Source organism: Erpetoichthys calabaricus, chromosome 17 (genome assembly GCF_900747795.2).
Source record: "Erpetoichthys calabaricus chromosome 17, fErpCal1.3, whole genome shotgun sequence".
Classification (NCBI taxonomy): Eukaryota; Metazoa; Chordata; class Cladistia; order Polypteriformes; family Polypteridae; genus Erpetoichthys; species Erpetoichthys calabaricus.
In genome coordinates this window covers 29,791,932-29,809,394 of record NC_041410.2, presented here as the reverse complement: position 1 = coordinate 29,809,394, position 17,463 = coordinate 29,791,932, and the positions used below count along the sequence as shown (strand labels likewise).

At 44.2% G+C, this 17,463-nt stretch overlaps 1 protein-coding gene across 2 annotated transcripts in view; it reads right to left on the bottom strand.

Annotated features, from left to right (window-relative positions):
* ccdc33 (coiled-coil domain containing 33) overlaps window positions 1-17,463 on the bottom strand; it is a 309,934-nt gene that overhangs the window by 273,944 nt on the left and 18,527 nt on the right. For both annotated transcript variants that reach the window (XM_051920613.1, XM_051920615.1), the window contains exon 6: window positions 13,483-13,659. In XM_051920613.1, coding sequence (XP_051776573.1) covers window positions 13,483-13,659 — 177 coding nt within the window. The remainder of the gene's footprint in view (window positions 1-13,482; window positions 13,660-17,463) is intronic.

Here is a 17,463-nt window from a genome sequence, read left to right as displayed (position 1 = left end):
ATTTCAGAGTGAGAACCCATTGCCTTGAAGTGCTCACCCCTACACATCCTGCCACCTTACTTCATGAGGTTCAGACAAAAATATTATACATTTACGATAGTAAAGTATTTTGTTCATGAAAGGACCTTGCTACCATTATTTGGTTCTAAATATTTCCCTGTGTATAGGAGACATCACTACCCAGACAGCAGAGGGAGCTAGTGAGGCGTCCACTTTGTAGATTGGCATTAAGAGGACTGTGGTGCTGTAATGTCTCTATTTAACAGGCAGTCAGTAATGTTTTGGGTTTTGTATAGTGCCTTGTGATGAAAGACACTATATGCAGTGCCAGCTAATTGATGGTAAAGCCCTTGTCTAGTGTTCAGAATGAATCAGAAATAGGAAGGAAATCCCTGCCTGAGGGCCAGTCCCATTACTCTGATTATTCATCTGATGTTTCTCATCAAGAGTGCCGAGGTCTTCAATTATTAAAAATCCCATATTTTCTTCTAAGATGATTTTCCAGCACATGAAAAGAAGTCTGTGGGTCTCTCGGACAGCCTTATTAATTTTTAAAATGTTATTCCCTAAGGGTATACTTACTAATCCTCCATTTTAATAGCAATTATTTCACTCATCTTGGCAAGATATAAATTTCCAACGTAATTAAAACTAAGACAACAGTTTAAACACTCTCAGTACGCTGCCAAGCATCACATGGACAATCTGGAAAGAACAACAGAGGGGGTTTTATAGCTTGAACCTCATTTAAGCATACAGTGCTTCACATGTCTGCGTCATCAAATGGCTACCCACAGAACACCAGTGAGCAATAAGAAAAGAAGGCAAAAGGAAAGGTCTTGTAGCAGAAGAGAAGCAATTATGTGCAGATGTGGTGAGAAGTTTAGGACGCTCACATTCAAAACACCAGATGCTGTCAGCAGGTGGCACCCTGAAGAGTAACACAATTTGGAGTCTTGTCCAGATCCTCATCCCTTCTGGGAATCTGTCTCAGTCTTCTGTTCTGGGGTTTTATTCATGGCCTCAGTGTGATGGCTTGCATTCTCAATGAGGTGCTTACATCCAGCTGCTTACTACAAATGGATTTGTATTCTGTCACTACACTCTTCAAGATCTTGTATAGGTTTGTCTTTTCACTGTAACAGTTTGTGCATTAGGCATCTTTGGCAAAGTTGCCAACATTTTAATCATGCCTTTCTTTTTCAATATCTTTACCTCAGCCACTTGATCAAGCACAAAGCGAAAGTCTGTGCTGGCCTTCAATGTCCTGATCCACAAAGAGATATATTTAGGGGATGATGTATAAAATACATAGACAGATAGACAAGCAGCTTTAATTTTATATAGCACCTTTCAACTGAGACAACACCACAAAGCTCGTTATCAATAAAGGACTACATGTCCATCCACTTGTTAAACTGCAGAAGCTGAATATAACTCTGGAGGCCCTGGACACAAAGCACAAACCGGCCTTGGCTGTGGTACCAGTCCATCACAAAGTATACTCACACACACATAAACACTCATGCCAGGTAAACCCATAAGCACTGGTTACCTGAATATGCAATGGATTGGAAATGGAAGTATCTGTTTAAAAACAAAGTGGGTTCAGGTAAACATGGGCAAACTGCATGCTAACAGTGTCCAAACTGGAAAGTGAATATGGTTTGAGGAGCTGTAAGACAGCTACACCAAGAATTGAGCCACTCAAATACAAGTATCCACCCATCCATCCATTCTCTTCCACTTATCCAAGATCGGTTCACTGGGGCAGCAGAGATGAGCAGAGATGAGCAGAGATGCCCAGACTTCCCTCTCCCTGGTCACTTCTACTAGCTCTTCTGAGGGAATTCTGAGGCATTTCCAGGCCAGCCGAGAGACATAGTTCCTCCAGCGTGTCCTGGGTCTTCCCCAGGGCCTCCTCCTGGTTAGACGTGCCCGGAACACCTCACCAGGGAAGAGTCCTGGAGGCATCCTGATCAGATGCCCGAGCCACCTCATCTGACTCCTCTTGATGCAGAGGAGCAGCGGCTCTACTCTGAGCTCCTCCCGGATGACCGAGCTTCTCACCCTATCTTTAAGGGAACGCCCAGACACCCTGCGGAGGAAACTCATTTCAGCCACTTGTATTTGCGATCTCGTTCTTTTGGTCCCTACCCATAGCTCATGACCATAGGTGAGGGTAGGAACGTACATCGACTGGTAAATTGAGAGCTTTGCCTTTCGGCTCAGCTCCTTTTCACCACGACAGACCGATCCAGAGCCTGCATCACTGCGGACGGCGCACCAATCTGCCTGTCGATTTCCCGCTCTATTCTTCCCTCACTCATGAACAAGACCCCGAGATACTTGAACTCCTCCACTTGGGGCAGGATCTTGCTCCCAATCCTGAGAGGGCACTCCACCCTTTTCTGGGTGAGAACCATGGTCTCGGATTTAGAGGTGCCGATTCCCATCCCAGCCACTTCACACTCGGCTGAGAACCAATCCAGAGAGAGCTGAAGATCACGGCCTGACGAAGCAAACAGGACAACATCATCTGCAAAAAGCAGTGACCCAATCCTGAGCCCACCAAACCGGACCCACTCAATGCCCTGGCTGCGCCTAGAAATTCTGTCCATAAAAGTTATGAACAGAATCGGTGACAAAGGGCAGCCCTGGCAGAGTCCAACTCTCACTGGAAACGGGTTCGACTTACTGCCGGCAATGTGAACCAAGCTCTGACACCGGTTGTACCGGGATCGAACAGCCCTTATCAGAGGGTCCGGTACCCCATACTCCCGGAGCACCCCCCACAGGATTCCCCTGAGGGACACGGTCGAACGCCTTTTCCAAGTCCACAAAACACAAGTAGACTGGTTGGGCAAACTCCCATGCACCCTCCAGGACTCTACCAAGAGTGTAGAGCTGGTCCACTGTTCCACGACTAGGACGAAAACCACACTGTTCCACCAGAATCCGAGGTTCGACTATCTGATGGACCCTCCTCTCCAGGACCCCCGAATAGACTTTTCCATTGAGGCTGAGGAGTGTGATCCCTCTGTAGTTGGAACACACCCTCTGGTCCCCCTTCTTAAAGAGGGGGACCACCACCCCAGTCTGACAATCCAGAGGCACTGTCCCCAATGTCCATGCGATGTTGCAGAGGCGTGTCAACCAAGACAGTCCTATAACATCCAGAGCCTTGAGGCGTATCTCATCCACCCCTGGGGCCCTGCCACCAAGGAGTTTTTTGATCACCTTGGTGACCTCAGTCCCAGAGATGGGAGAGCCCACCTCCAAGTCCCCAGGCTCTGCTTCCTCATTGGAAGACATGTTAGTGGGATTGAGGAGGTCTTCGAAGTACTCCTCCCACCGACCCACAATATCCCAAGTCGTGGTCAGCAGCGCACCATCCCCACCATATACAGTGTTGACACTGCACTGCTTCCCCCTCCTGAGATACCGGATGGTGGACCAGAATTTCCTCGAAGGCGTCCGGAAGTCGTTCTCCACGGCCTCCCCAAACTCCTCCCACACCTGAGTTTTTGCCACAGCAACCACCGAAGCCGCATTCCCCTTGGCCTGCCGGTACCTGTTAGCCACTCTGGAGTCCCACAGGACAAAAAGGTCCTGTAGGACTCCTTCTCCAGCTTGATGGCATCCCTCACCACTGGTGTCCACCAACCGGTTCGGGGATTGCTGCCACGACAGGCACCAAGAACCTTACGGCCACAGCTCCGGTCAGCTGCCTCAACAATAGAGGCACGGAACATAGCCCATTCAGACTCAATGTTCTCCACCTCCCTCGGGACCTGGTCGAAGTTCTGCCGGAGGTGGGAGTTGAAGCTACTTCTGACTGGGGACTCTGCTAGATGTTCCCAGCAGCCCCTCACAATACGTTTTGTCCTACCAGGCCTGACCGGCATCCTCCCCCACCAACGAAGCCAACTCACCAACAGGTGGTGATCAGTTGACAGCTCCGCCCCCCGCTTCACCCGAGTGTCCAGGACATGTGACCACGAAGTCGATCATCGAACTGAGGCCTAGGGTGTCCTGGTGCCAGGTGCACATATGGACACTCCTATGCCTGAACATGGTGTTTGTTATGGACAATCCGTGACGAACACAGAAGTCCAATAACAAAACACCACTCGTGTTTAGATCGGGGGGGCATTCCTCCCAATCACGCCCTTCCAGGTCTCACTGTCATTGCCCATGTGCCCCTTGCCCATGTCCCCTCCAGGGACTTCAAAAAGGGTGGGTACTCCAGACTGCTGTTCAGCGCATACGCACAAACAACAGTTAGGACCCGTCCCCCCACCCGAAGGCGGAGGGAGGCTGCCCTCTCATCTACCGGGGTGAACCCCAATGAACAGGCCCCAAGTCAGGATGCAATAAGTATGCCCACACCTGCTCGGTGCCTCTCACAGGGGGCAACTCCAGAGTGGTAGAGAGTCCAGCCCCTCTCAAGGAGACTGGTTCCAGAGTCCACGCTGTGCGTTGAGATGAGCCTGACTATATCTAGCTAGAACCTCTCAACCTCAAGCACTAGCTCAGGCTCCTTCCCCTGCAGAGAGAGTGACATTCCAGATCCCAAGAGCCAGCTTCTGTAGCCAAGGATCGGACCGAAGTTCCAAAGTACTTTCAGGCTGACAGAAAACTCAACTTCTCCATCAGACATTATACAAACGACTGTTGGAGACCCAGCAAGTGAGCCGGAGTTAGGCGGTAGAGGACAGAGCTTGCTGGGAGGTGTGAAGGAGAGATTTGCACTGATTTATTGTGTTTATTATTATTGTATTGCCTGTGTATGGTGGCAGAGTTGCTTCAGGGAACTACTACAAGAAGAAGAAGAATTAAATACCTTCTTGGTGATTGGCCTGAAATAATGTGTTATATAAAATGAGCACTGGCCCAGTCACTGACCATTTTGGATAAATAATAAGATGTTCTAGCCTTACATCCTTTGTTTGTGCAAATACAAGTGGACAGTCTGGTGACCTGAATCATGCATCGCTTTGATGTCTTCTCCTCATTAGCTACTCTTGTCCCCTCAGTTTAATGAGTATGCTGGTTAATACAAGCCCCTCCACCCCCTAGACAAATGACCTGGCCTCATTATATAGGCATGATGCTTCAGCTGGTCTCCTTCAAACCTTAAAGCTCAGTGATTTCAAGAGGTATTCTGTGATGGATATGTGTGGTACAGCTTCTTATATGTTAAATATAAAGAAGAGTGACCTATGTTTTCCTACTAAGTCATAAAAAAAACCAAATAAATAAATAAATAAATAAAGCTCACCAAACTGAACAAGGTACTTGAGTATAAAAAGGACCTGCAATGTAAGCATGTGGCCTGTCGGCCAGTCAGCACGCGGGTGGCGCTGTCCTCGCCAGCCGACAATCTGTCACAATATTGAAACCCTCATTTATCAGAGGCTTGTAAAGAAATTCCCCTGCTGCTTGGCTGCACACAATTAGTCAGCAAGACCCCTGGGGTGCAAATCCTCCGTTTTAATTACTGTTCTCATTTATTATGGTGTTTTTATGGAGATATATGACACCAGGTTTTCTGAGTGCCCCCCAAAGGCTAAGATAAAGAAATCACAGAAATGAAAAGGTAAGACAAGGAGACCCAGAAGGTGCTCTCTGTTGATCACTGCCAGACTCCCGCAGCATTCCTTCACTTTTTCCCACCATCCTCTTAGACCCCCGAGTGTAGCTTGTGTGCAGCTCTCCTTATGATCATCCCTTTCATAATACAACACATATCTGTACATACTGAATAACCCAATGCCATTTCTCTTCTGTTTATACAGTCAGCGTTGTTTCAGCCTGAAGATTAAACTTTTGTTGGGTTTCTGAGATAACTTTTCTAGTGTGCTTGTGTCTATGCCGCAAATGCCCCCAACATCACAGTTCCATTGTATAGTCCTCTCAACCTCTTCATTGCATGCTCATCAGTTTTCATCAGAAGATCATGTAGGGCAGCGTTTCTCAACCTTTAAGTATTTGTGACCCAAGTTTTCATAACAGTTTTAATCGTGCCCCCCTAACGTTTTTTTGAAAGGAGCCCACTAATACCAATTTGTTCTTTTTTAATTAATGATATATCATAGATGCATATTTTATTATACCTACTTAACTTTTATCGACATTAATCTAACTCTATATTTGTTTTTCTAGTATCAGAATGTAGTTTAAATTAATTTGTTTTGGTTTCAATAGATGTATTTTTCATATTTTCAATTCTTGTTTTCTTTTTTTCACATCTTCGCGCCCCCCCTAGGGGGGCCTGCCCCACAGTTTGAGGACCACTGATGTAGGGTATTTGCATACTTAGCTTCCTGTCTCACCCCACAGCTGCCTGAACAACATTTATAAGATTCAATCCAACCCATAATCAGCCTAACTGGTATTTCACATCAATTAACAGTTTTTATTTTCCATAGTCAGGTTTAGCAGTGAACAAGTGGACAGACGATGTCACCACCTGAGTTGCAGTGAAGCTCATGCACACAGAGATAGGAGAACACCAACACCTCTCACAAAGCTGGCAGGTGTGCCACTGACCATCAAGTGGGTCCGGACTGAAAGAGTCTTCCCAGTTGGTGTTCCACCTCTGTAACACTGATCCTTTAGTGTAGCTGGTACATGATAATACTGACTCTTAGAAATAAATGATATTACATTAAGTACAAAATCTGACTTTTGTTTTCTTACTGAAGCCTTTCCTAGAAAATCACACAGTATGCCTTTAGCGGAGGCTCTACCAAATGGTTTTACACATTCCTTCATAAATCAAGAGATTCTGGTTGAGGAGTTGGCCTTGGGATAATTCTGTGTGATGAACTGGAAACTACTTCTAACAATTCAGGCAAAGATTATGTATTATGCACATGGGAGAATTTATAAAGGTGTTGAATCAAAGAGTCAGTAACAGGGAGAGAGGTGGATAGACTAAGGCTTACCAGTAAGAGAGTAGAGCAATCCGTGGGTTGAAGATGCTGTTACTGCCTAGTCAACTGCTGGAGAAAGTGGCATTTAGATGATGTGAGTTGTGGTGTATAAAGGAGATACACATGGTGAAGGTCAGAGAGATGAGTAAACGAGATTGGAGGCATTGAATAGAAGTGAGATGTGATTTGAGAAGGTCTGTTTGTTTCATTTATTTTTTCTTTTCCATTACATGACTTGAGGACACACACAAGTGAAAGGGCCAGTTTGATTATGATGTCACAACAATCGCTAACCACAAGTGGGGCCCTCAACATAAAAGTCTGAAAGTGGGACTGAAGTTTATGATAAAGGTGGGTGAGCCCATTGTTGGGATGCTAGTGCGCAAATATATGTATATATTGTTTTATCATTTCAGTGAAGTTAATAGTTAAAAACGTTCATATAGTCTATATAAAAAGTGGAAATCAAATTTAAGGACTTTGTATGTAAGAATAATTTAGGTGGAATAAGAATAAGCTTGGTATTTTTCAAGTTAAAGTTATTTGTTCACAAACATGTCATAAATGCATCTCTCACACAAAATTGCATTCCAAGTCCAGCATTTTCAGTAATTTTTTAAAAATGCTCTGCCCACTGTGGTGTTTTTGCAATGGAGGCAATGGGGCATGGTGCAAAACCAGAAAATAAAAGCCTAAAAACTTACTGAATATTTCCACTTTGACGCTCAATTAAAGAAAACATGCCTTCTGAGTTTCTAATGAGTATTTGTGATAACAAAAGTGATCTGGAAATAATCATCGTTTTATCGCATATTTCTTGCTCTATTTTTCTCAAGGTAAGGATAAGATTTCTGTTCACCTGTGTGAGTTCTCACATAAATATGGAAGTACTAGGGAGGTTCGCCCTCTGCTCACTTTGCTCACCAACCCCCCTGCCTGCACTACGCGCCAGCAACTTCGTATCTCTGCCGCTCGCATACTGTGTGTGGATTTCACTTTCACCAAACAACAAATCTTTCAATTCTCACAGATACACCTCTTCATTGGGAAGAAACACTACTTTTTCCTGATGGCAACACTAATTAGACAATCTATAAGTCTCCGACTTAAAGTTTAAATCCGAACAATATATTCAATCTCTTTTCGCTGTTCTGCTATTTCTCCAAGTAATAATTTCCGTTTGTTTGCACTAATGTGATCTTTACTAAAATTTTATTGAGACTTTAGAATTTTAGTACTTTCATTATCTCAAACCTCCTCTGTATGTGTTTTGCTCCAACGTTTTTGAAACTCTTTACAACATTCTACTTTGTCATCTACTCTTTGTCTTTTATTTTCGGCCCCTGGTGTGGTTAAATCTCTTGGCACAAAGTCTCGTCTCACAGGACTTGAAAACATCTCTTTGAAAAAGTCACGTCTCGTCTCAGACTAAAAAGTCTCTTCTCGTCCCAGGATTTTTTTATATAATGGAGAGAAATCAAATCCAAACCAACCACATGGCAAGAAAAGTTTGCTGTGATTTTGTCTTTTGAGAGGATACCATGCAAATGGCAAAACTTGTTGTAGAAGACTACAATTGCTGAGGTAGTGTGCATAGCTGGTCTTTCAAAATGGCTGAATCTCATTATATTAATGCTTTTTATTTTTTGTTCTAAAATGACATGAATAGGCTATTTTGCAATGTGTGTGTGTGTGTATAATAAATGCAAATCAATATTTGAAAACTGTCTTAGCTTGAGAAATGGATGTATTTGGCAAGTTTTAAGGCTTTTGTTTTCTGGCTTTACCCATGAACCGATAATTCCAATGTAAAATGCCAGCGCGGGACTTTTGAACACAATGTTGTGAGACAAATGCATATGTACTATGTTTGTAAAGAAATGTTAGGCTTGGAAAATATGAAACTTATCCATTAACATCAACATACAGTAGGTGTGGAAACTGACACCTTCAGCAAATGGTTTACTCATCTGTTAAACTCAGTAGGGTTTTGGCAGATTGTCAATGGCCCGACTCACAGTGTGTATTATTGTGGAAAATGTTTTTTCTTTTTACATTGACCAGAAACATTAGGCTTTTTGTTATGTGGGATTATATACACCAGACTATACTATTACAATATGTAGCATCTTCACTTGGAAATACCACCGGCAGAACAGCAGCAAAGGCAAACTGTTCTTCTATTCAATGTAATCTAAATGTAATACCATAAGCAGAAGCATAGGCAGAAATACTACGTAAAGTATATAACTTTGACTCTTGTAGCTGCAGTAGTTTAAAGATGGTCTTTCACTCCAGGTGGTGCAATTCTTCATTACAGGGCCTCTCTAGAGGCACACAGCAGCTTATGTCATCGCCTAAGTAGGCTCTGTTCTGGTTTATATCTCCTTTAGCTATGGCCACCCTGTGAGTGCAGAGCCGTGCCTCCTTGTTTCCCTTTAAAAGCACTCAGTAAGTAATTATGTGAGTTAAGAGAATGAATGTACCATTTGAATGGATTTCACATCAAGCCTTTTGTTAAATAAAAAAGCAGTCAATACCTCTGACCAAATCAAATCAGAATGTTAAAACAAACTATTGAACCTTAACCAAGTCAAACAATTCCATTGATGCCAGTTCAGCATTTCAGTCTGTGAGTTCTGCATTTCAAACTTAATAACAAAGTCTTCATCAGCAGAATGGCACAATTCAGTTGCAAATTCTAAAAAGTTTACACCCACAAAGCAATTATCATAATCCCACATTAAATAAATTTATTACATACAGAGATGATATTTAAAATGTAAAAATTCCTCCATTAAATTAAGTTATTTTTGATCACTACTTACAGTAGTTATGTTTGCCATCTTTTTTACCAATACAATAATAGATTAAAACAACAGCAGTGTGAAATCTAGATTGTAACTCTGCATCCAAGTTTGTATATATTTTGAGAAACTCAAGCATAATTGTGGAGAACAATGTAGATCAGTTGACATCTAATTATAATGTGACTTTGAAAGAAGTTTTGCAACAATAAGAAACAAAGCTGCAGATCTTCCAAACTGCATAGACAGATTTAAACCTTACATAGAAGCTCTCTTTATAGCCTGCTCGGTCTACAATTCTAGATTAGTAGATTACAACCGATATAATCCCGGTGTACTGTGTAGAACAGTACATAATCTAATAAATTAGAAATCTGAACTACAATTCAAAATACAGTACCCACAGGTATTACCATTAAATATTATATAAACTTCCTTAATGACAGACAATATAAGACCCCAGATTTCAGTATCTCCCCATAAGCTAAACATTGCAGTGTCAGACCTGTCGCTCCTTGTACATACCACTTTAGTAATTTTAACTTGAAAACAGAAAGTCATAACTTTAATTTCTAAAGTGAAATCTACTACATCTCACTTACACCCAGTCCCAACAAAATTAGTTTAAAAGTTAAGCGCTCAGAGCATTATACAAAAATAAACTGAAATGAATCAAACGGAGTACATTCTCTGCGCAGCTTCCACATGTAGGCATCTTGTCACCCATGAGCAACAGCAGATTTGTCACACAAAAAGTCAAGAGAGCCTAAACCTCGAATTTGCTCCGACTCAGCAAGGTCTTAATCCTGCCCTGCTCCACAACTGTCGTAACTTATGCTGTGTTCACATACTAGAAGATATACAGTAAATATGAGTTTCCGAGGTGGATGCACTACAGACTTGGAGCTATAAGTCAGACAATTTGGAGTAAACAAACCTTCCCAAAAACTCCAATTTGTGAAGTAACACTGACCTTTCACTTCAGTCAATTGTCCACAATAATAAAAGAATAAGTGTCTGTGTGACTGTGAATCTGTGTGTCCATCTGGTTACTATGTCTCTGTCATTCCAACAGGTGGTGCATCACAGTCTTTTATAGTAATAAAATGAATTACATTAATCGTTCCAACAGATAGCACATCACAAAATAAATACTGCTTTTATGAATCCCATACCAATGGCATTTGTCATTTCAACAGATGGCACATTACAAATATTTGTAGTAATGCATCTTATTCCTTCAAATGTTTGTGATGCACCACCTGTTGGATAATGCTGAGATCCACGTTGATTATTTAAATTTAAACCTGTCTTAGATGGGTATTCTATATATCGAAAATAGTCGATTTCTGTCTGTCTGCAAGCTCCCTATACAATTCTGTACCCTTTGACCAATCTGGAACACATTTGGCATTGTTGCTCTCTAGGACTATACAGACAAGAAAGCCTACTTTCGAGCCCAAAATCACACAATTTTGATCCTGGGGGGTTCAGGTGTTTTCTGATTTTTCTTTTCTTTTTTTTCCCCTGTGTGGTACAGTTTGCACATCAGTGTCACTGGTTGGCTCAGAGCAAATGAAACATCCAAACAGGCTGAAGGCCCACTAGCAGATAAGGAGGGTGTTGTGTGAGGCCTAATCAAGAACAGAAGTGCAGCGCAACGCAAAGGAAAATCAAAGGGTGTTTAACTCCTGCTTTGTTGGTTTTTCTTCATAATTTAAGCACTACAAACCTTCCATCTTGAACTAAGAGGGCAAGTCAGACATGACAGCATTCATGGTTACAACCCAGAAATGAGGTACCACAATTCTGGAATCCAAATGGACATAAAAAGAACAAATTTTTGACTCACATGATTAGAGACATTGATAGACAGGCAGTGTGGATGACAGATGAGACGGCAAGCAGTAACAACAGGGTCACCATTTAAAAAGACACAAATATTTGCTTTCTTACCTTCACCCATTCTACAAATATACCTGAGCCACACTGGGTACTTCAACTAGCATAAAATAAAAACAAATAACCTAGCCAGGCAGAAATGCCATTTTTTGGTTGATTCCATATAGAGCATTTAGAGTGAAGTGATGCATGTTTAATAGGTTTATTTTGCTCTGTATTTTCACAAAAAACTGTGTATACCTTTATATTTTTGGATAACAACATACAACTTAACAGTGACCTTGCATTTCTCTGAATAGTCTGACCAGAAACCTACATGAACACAGCGAAGTGGGAAAATGAAATGTCACAAGCAGGAGCTCAGAATTCTCTGACAGTGTGTGAGTGCAGCATTAGTCCTGATCCTTTAGCCTTGCAGGTGCCTCTCAGGCTGTCTGTATATTTCGGGTTTCCACGTGTATTTTGAAAAAGGGCAAAGCAGCAAGCCTTTGTCATCTCCTGAACTGTCATGATGGTAAAGCACAACGAGATGTAACAGTAGTTGTGTCCCATAACCCTTTAGTTTGTGCCAATCGCTACTAGGAGGGCATTGTACTGGTGGAGTTAGTGAAACAGTGAAGGTGTGTGACTTAATGAAATGAACACTTCAACCCACCACCTCGGTGCTGCAGCCCAGGGCTGGTGGCTGTGCCATTCCCTGTGAGTTGTCTGACATGTGGAGAAGTTTAAGGCATGGCCACTGCTGACTCGATTGATACACACCATAATGTCCTGCATGAGTGGGGACACAATGTTCAGAGGGTTATGTGTTGCAGTGTCCACTGGTCCTGGTGCTGTTCTCTCCTCTTATCCTGTTTATGTGAGATCTTGTCACCAATTTCATAAACACATCACCTCGGTTACTCCAGCTCTTTCATTGTTCACATATTCATTGCAATGTGCAAAAGAATGAAAGTCATCTCTATGGCAACTTTTCAAGCTGGCTTCAAAAGACTCTTGGGTATCTGTGAGGTTAATAAAGAGTCGACACTGGGTGCCGATTCACAGATGATCAATGTCTGCATTTTGCCAGCCTATGCATGAAAGCACCACCAGCATGAAGTACATTTAGCAGTGTCTGGGGAATGCTTCTGTCCAGCGCGCCTGATCTATATGATATTCATTAATCCCGGATACTAATCATGGATGTGCCCCTAGGTCAGTAGAATGAACTTTTTACCCGCCTGATTGTTTTTCCTCAATGCTCAGCATATGACAGTTGTGTTGCATGTTGCCCACAACACCATCCAAGCACCTCTTTCTCAGAACGAGTTATGGCAATGGCAGAAATGTTCCAAGACATGAGCACTTTCCTATCAATCATGAATGCAGAAAAGATCAGAACATGGCTGAAACCATATTGAAAGCTACTGGATCGTACAGGAGGGACTGCAAACCTATAGGAACATTTCTGGTAAACTGTAGACTCTAAACTCTGGACACCATCACACTCATGAGACGCTGACAGTACATTTTCCTAAATCTCCCATACTACAGTCACTATGTGGCCATCACGAGCGCTGAGGAGAAAGTGTGGGGGGACATGGTGTCAAAGTTTCATCTAAACTGAGCTGAGTTTTGGGCTCTGTTTAAATTGTGGGAAATTGATGGGAAGACAAACCAAATATCCTCATGTCATATTAGCACACCAGCAGCCTTGAATTGTCACAGACTTACACCTCAGATTCAACTGTCTTGAGGCTTATTAGTCCAACCTCGACCCACTCATCTGGTGCATGTCCCTCACTGCCCTCAGCACTCCCACAAGCGACACTCTTAGCCACTTCACTCACGTGTGTTGAAGGCAGGGGCTCCGGGCTTTGCACAGGTGTGTACTGTGGAGATGGAAGGTGTAGGCTGGCCTCACTGGGCAGTCGCCGCTGTCGCTGGTCTTGCTCTGGAGTGGAAGGCACGCTGTCCACAAGGTACTCAGCTGGCATCTCAGGAGAGCGCCTCCTATTGGATTTAGTCTATATATAGTGAAGAAATGAGTGACAGAGATAACACAGTGTAAAAATAAAAACTTAATACCTTGACATAAAGCACTTTATGAAATACACTATTTACAATGATAATTCATTGTGGAAGGCTCTTTGTATTCAATTCGCACTTAGAACAGACCTGCTCAGCCCAACGCGAGACCACGGTGGTCTGTGCCACCAATGGCAGAGCTGCACAGACCATAAAGACTGATATATTGTCATCAGATAGTCTCTCTGTGATTTTTAACCTTCAGTTTCTGACAGAATATGACCTCTGGATTTCAGGCAGAGTGAAGGGCAGCCGGAGGTGTTTCGCCTTAGGAACAAGTCCTCTTTCCGAATGGCTCTGCTTTGTGTGAGATTTTCAGTAGTACTAGGGTGTTGTACCATGTTAGCCATTATGGATCCAGTGAGAAGACAAGCAAAATGACACCTTTTATTGGCTAACTAAAAACATGACAATATGCAAGCTTTCGAGGCAACTCAGGCCCCTTCTTCAGGCAAGATGTAATGTGTAGCTTCTTACTGGTGGAATGAGCTACCCACCTCCATTCAGATTTCTGACTTCTTTAATGTGTTTAAGAAGCATTTGAAGGTCCTCTTGTTTGGTGAATTTCTGTCCACGTGTTTGGTTTTGTAACTTAGGAGATGTAACTCGCTTGAATTTTTGTTCTGAGCTCTTCACTTGTGATAATCAATTTTGTCACCTTGTCCTGTAACACTTTTTCCCAAACAATCCCTCAGACTGATGTTTACTCGATTATGTTGAGGCTGAAGTCACTTTGGATTAAAAACATATTTTAAGTAAATACATGTAATAAATAATATCTGAAATAAAATCCATCTGGAACTGATCGATACAAACAGGAGCTAATGCTTCAGCACATCTCACACCCTATATTGGCCGAGGATGGTCCACCTCAACTGTAGTGTTGGGAGCCGTTCCCGTTGGGCTCAAAACACAAAACACAGGATAGATAACCAATTAAATATACATGACTAAAGGACAACAAGAAAATAACAAATAATCAAAATAATAAGAATAGAAAAAGAATTAAACACCATGTGGAGACTGCCTCAGACACAGACAGGCAGACACGCTCATGTCACCCAACACACGTTTATTTACAATATTTACAAAGTCCATATTGTGCTCAACACCCCAAAGACCTCGCCACAACACAATGCCTTCTCTCTCTTCAGGCCGCCTCCTTGCCATCCTCCCGACATCATCTTTCTTCCTCCCGACTCTTGTCAATGACTGGAGGGAGGCAGCCCCTTTTATACACACCCGGATGTGCTCCAGGTGCTCCCCGGCAATCTTCCACCGACACTCCCCAGTGTGGCGGAAGTGTCGGCTGTGTACCTGGAAGCACTCCGGGTGTCCCTTCTTCTCTTCCCCCCAGCACTTCCGGGTGTGGCGGAAGTGCTGGGGTCCAGGGTCCCCAAGGCATCAGGGTACCCCCTGGCAGTGGCCACGGGCCCCTACAGGGTAGAGCTTTCAAGCTCTGTACCCGTGGCCCCCAGTACAACCAGGGCGGACGCCCCCTCGTGTTCTGGAGGAGGAATGAGCCCTCCTCCTGTCCTCCTGGGCGTCCCGGCCGCGCGTGAGCCCCGTCCGGGTGCCACAGTGCCCCAACGCCAGCGAAGACACGTCGGTCTGAGCGGCACAACCCATGAGGGCGGTACAACCCCAAAGTAGGTCCTACTATTTGTCCAGGGTCCAATCCGGCACCCTGGAACTCGTGTTTTCGGCACCCCCTCCGAGGTCTTTGCGCCCCTTTGTGCTGCGCCACTCGCACCTTCATAGCCTCCGCCGGTCGTGGGGCTGCCCCATCGCCAGTGAAGAGTCCTCCAGTGCGGCGGTCCATCCCGAGAGGGCAGGTCCTCCACGAAGCAGGCCCTACTGCACATCCGGGGTCCGGCCCTGTAACCAAAACAGAAAGAGGGGCAGAAGCGCTGCCTGGACGCCACCACCTGACGTCCCTCTGTGCCGCGCACTGGCAGCGCTCTCCTCCCTTAACGGCACTCCGTGACTTGCCTGTTTGGCACCTTCTCTGCAGGCTTCCTGCACCTCTGCTGGTGTCTGACGGGTCTGCTCGCACCATCGTTTCCCTCAACTGGCGGAGGCTGCGAAGGCACGAGCGGCACTGAACAGCGGGGAGCGTAGATATCGGAGGGGGAGCCGAAGAAGAGAGTTCCAGGGTGCCAGAACGGACCCTGGACAGAGAGTGGGACCCACTTCGGGGTTGAGCCACCCTAACGGGGTGTGTCGCTCGGACCAACGGGTCTTCGCTTGCGATGGGGCACTGTGGCACCCGGCTGGGGTTCCTACCCGGGGATGCCCAGGAGGACCGGAGGAAGGCTTGTGCCTCCTCCAGAACATGAGGGGGCGTCCGCCCTGGTTGCTTTGGGGGCCACGGGTACAGAGCATGGAAGCTCAACCCTGTAGGGGCCCGTGGTCACCACCAGGGGGTGCCCCGATGCCTTGGGAGCCCTGGACCTCAGTACTTCCGCCACACCCGGAAGTGCTGGGGGGAAGAGTATTGGGGACACCCAGAGGACTTCCGGATATTCCGACAGAGCTTCCGCCACACAGGGGTGTGGCTACAGAAGCCCTCAGGATACACCTGGAGTCCTTCCGGGGTGAATAAAAGGGGCCGCCTCCATCCAGTCAGGGGAAAGAGTCGGGTGGAAGAGGATGAAGCTTGGTGGAGAGGAGTGGAGGCGGACCAGAGACTGTCAAAGGCATTGTGAGTGTGGCCAAGGACTTAAGGGGTGATTGGTGCTGAGGCACTGGGATTGGGCACTTCTGTTGTATAAAATAGTTGTAAATAAACGTGTGTGGTGAAGAAACATCATGTCTACCTGTTTGTGTCCGGGCTGTTCCCCACAACCAAAAGAGAGAAAATGGCAAAAAAACTTTAAATATCCTGATTATGTTTTGATCTCTTGTTTCAAAAAATGTATTATCTGAATTTCCCATTGGGATTAATAAAGTATCTATCTATCTATCTATCTATCTATCTATCTATCTATCTATCTATCTATCTATCTATCTATCTATTATGCAAATTATTGCAGAATTCCTGGTCATGTGTTATTCAAGTTTGATGAATAAACCTTGAATTGCTATTCCAAAGATTCTCTTTTTGATTATTTCCCAATTAAATCTTTACTCTTGTCTTTTAATTTTTGACCTTTTGGTTCTTTCAAAAGATCTCCTTCATTCACAGTTTTTGATGTTTACTTTATTCTTTGACTTCGATTACTGGGTTTAGCTTTGTTTCTGGCTAAAAGATTGTTTTGACCTCATGTTAACAAAATTGTTACAAACCTTGCATCACGTTCATCTCCTGGTCCTCTCTCATTTCAAAATACTTTGTCCAGTGTTTGAGACAGAACAATATCAAAATCATACACACAAAAAGACAGCAAAATAAACAAACAAGGGTTGAATTACACTAAATCCAGGGATGAATCCTTAGCAAAACTGCAACAATAATATTTCATAAAAGCAGAAGATGAGAGGTGTGACTTGAAGCTTTTTCAAAGTTTAATTCATATAGCATCTTCCCCCATGAGCAAAATCACCAACTTCTTAATTAATCAGTCAGAAACACCACCAACATTGTCATAGAGAAGGACTGAAACCACAGGGCACAAGCTGGTACTGACATTGAGTGCCAAGCAGGGAGTGTTGCAAAGCTGGGGCTCAGGTTTAATGCAGGCAGGGTGAAGAAAGAAAATGAGTGCCACACTGAGTGCCAGACATGGCCACGGCAAAGCTGT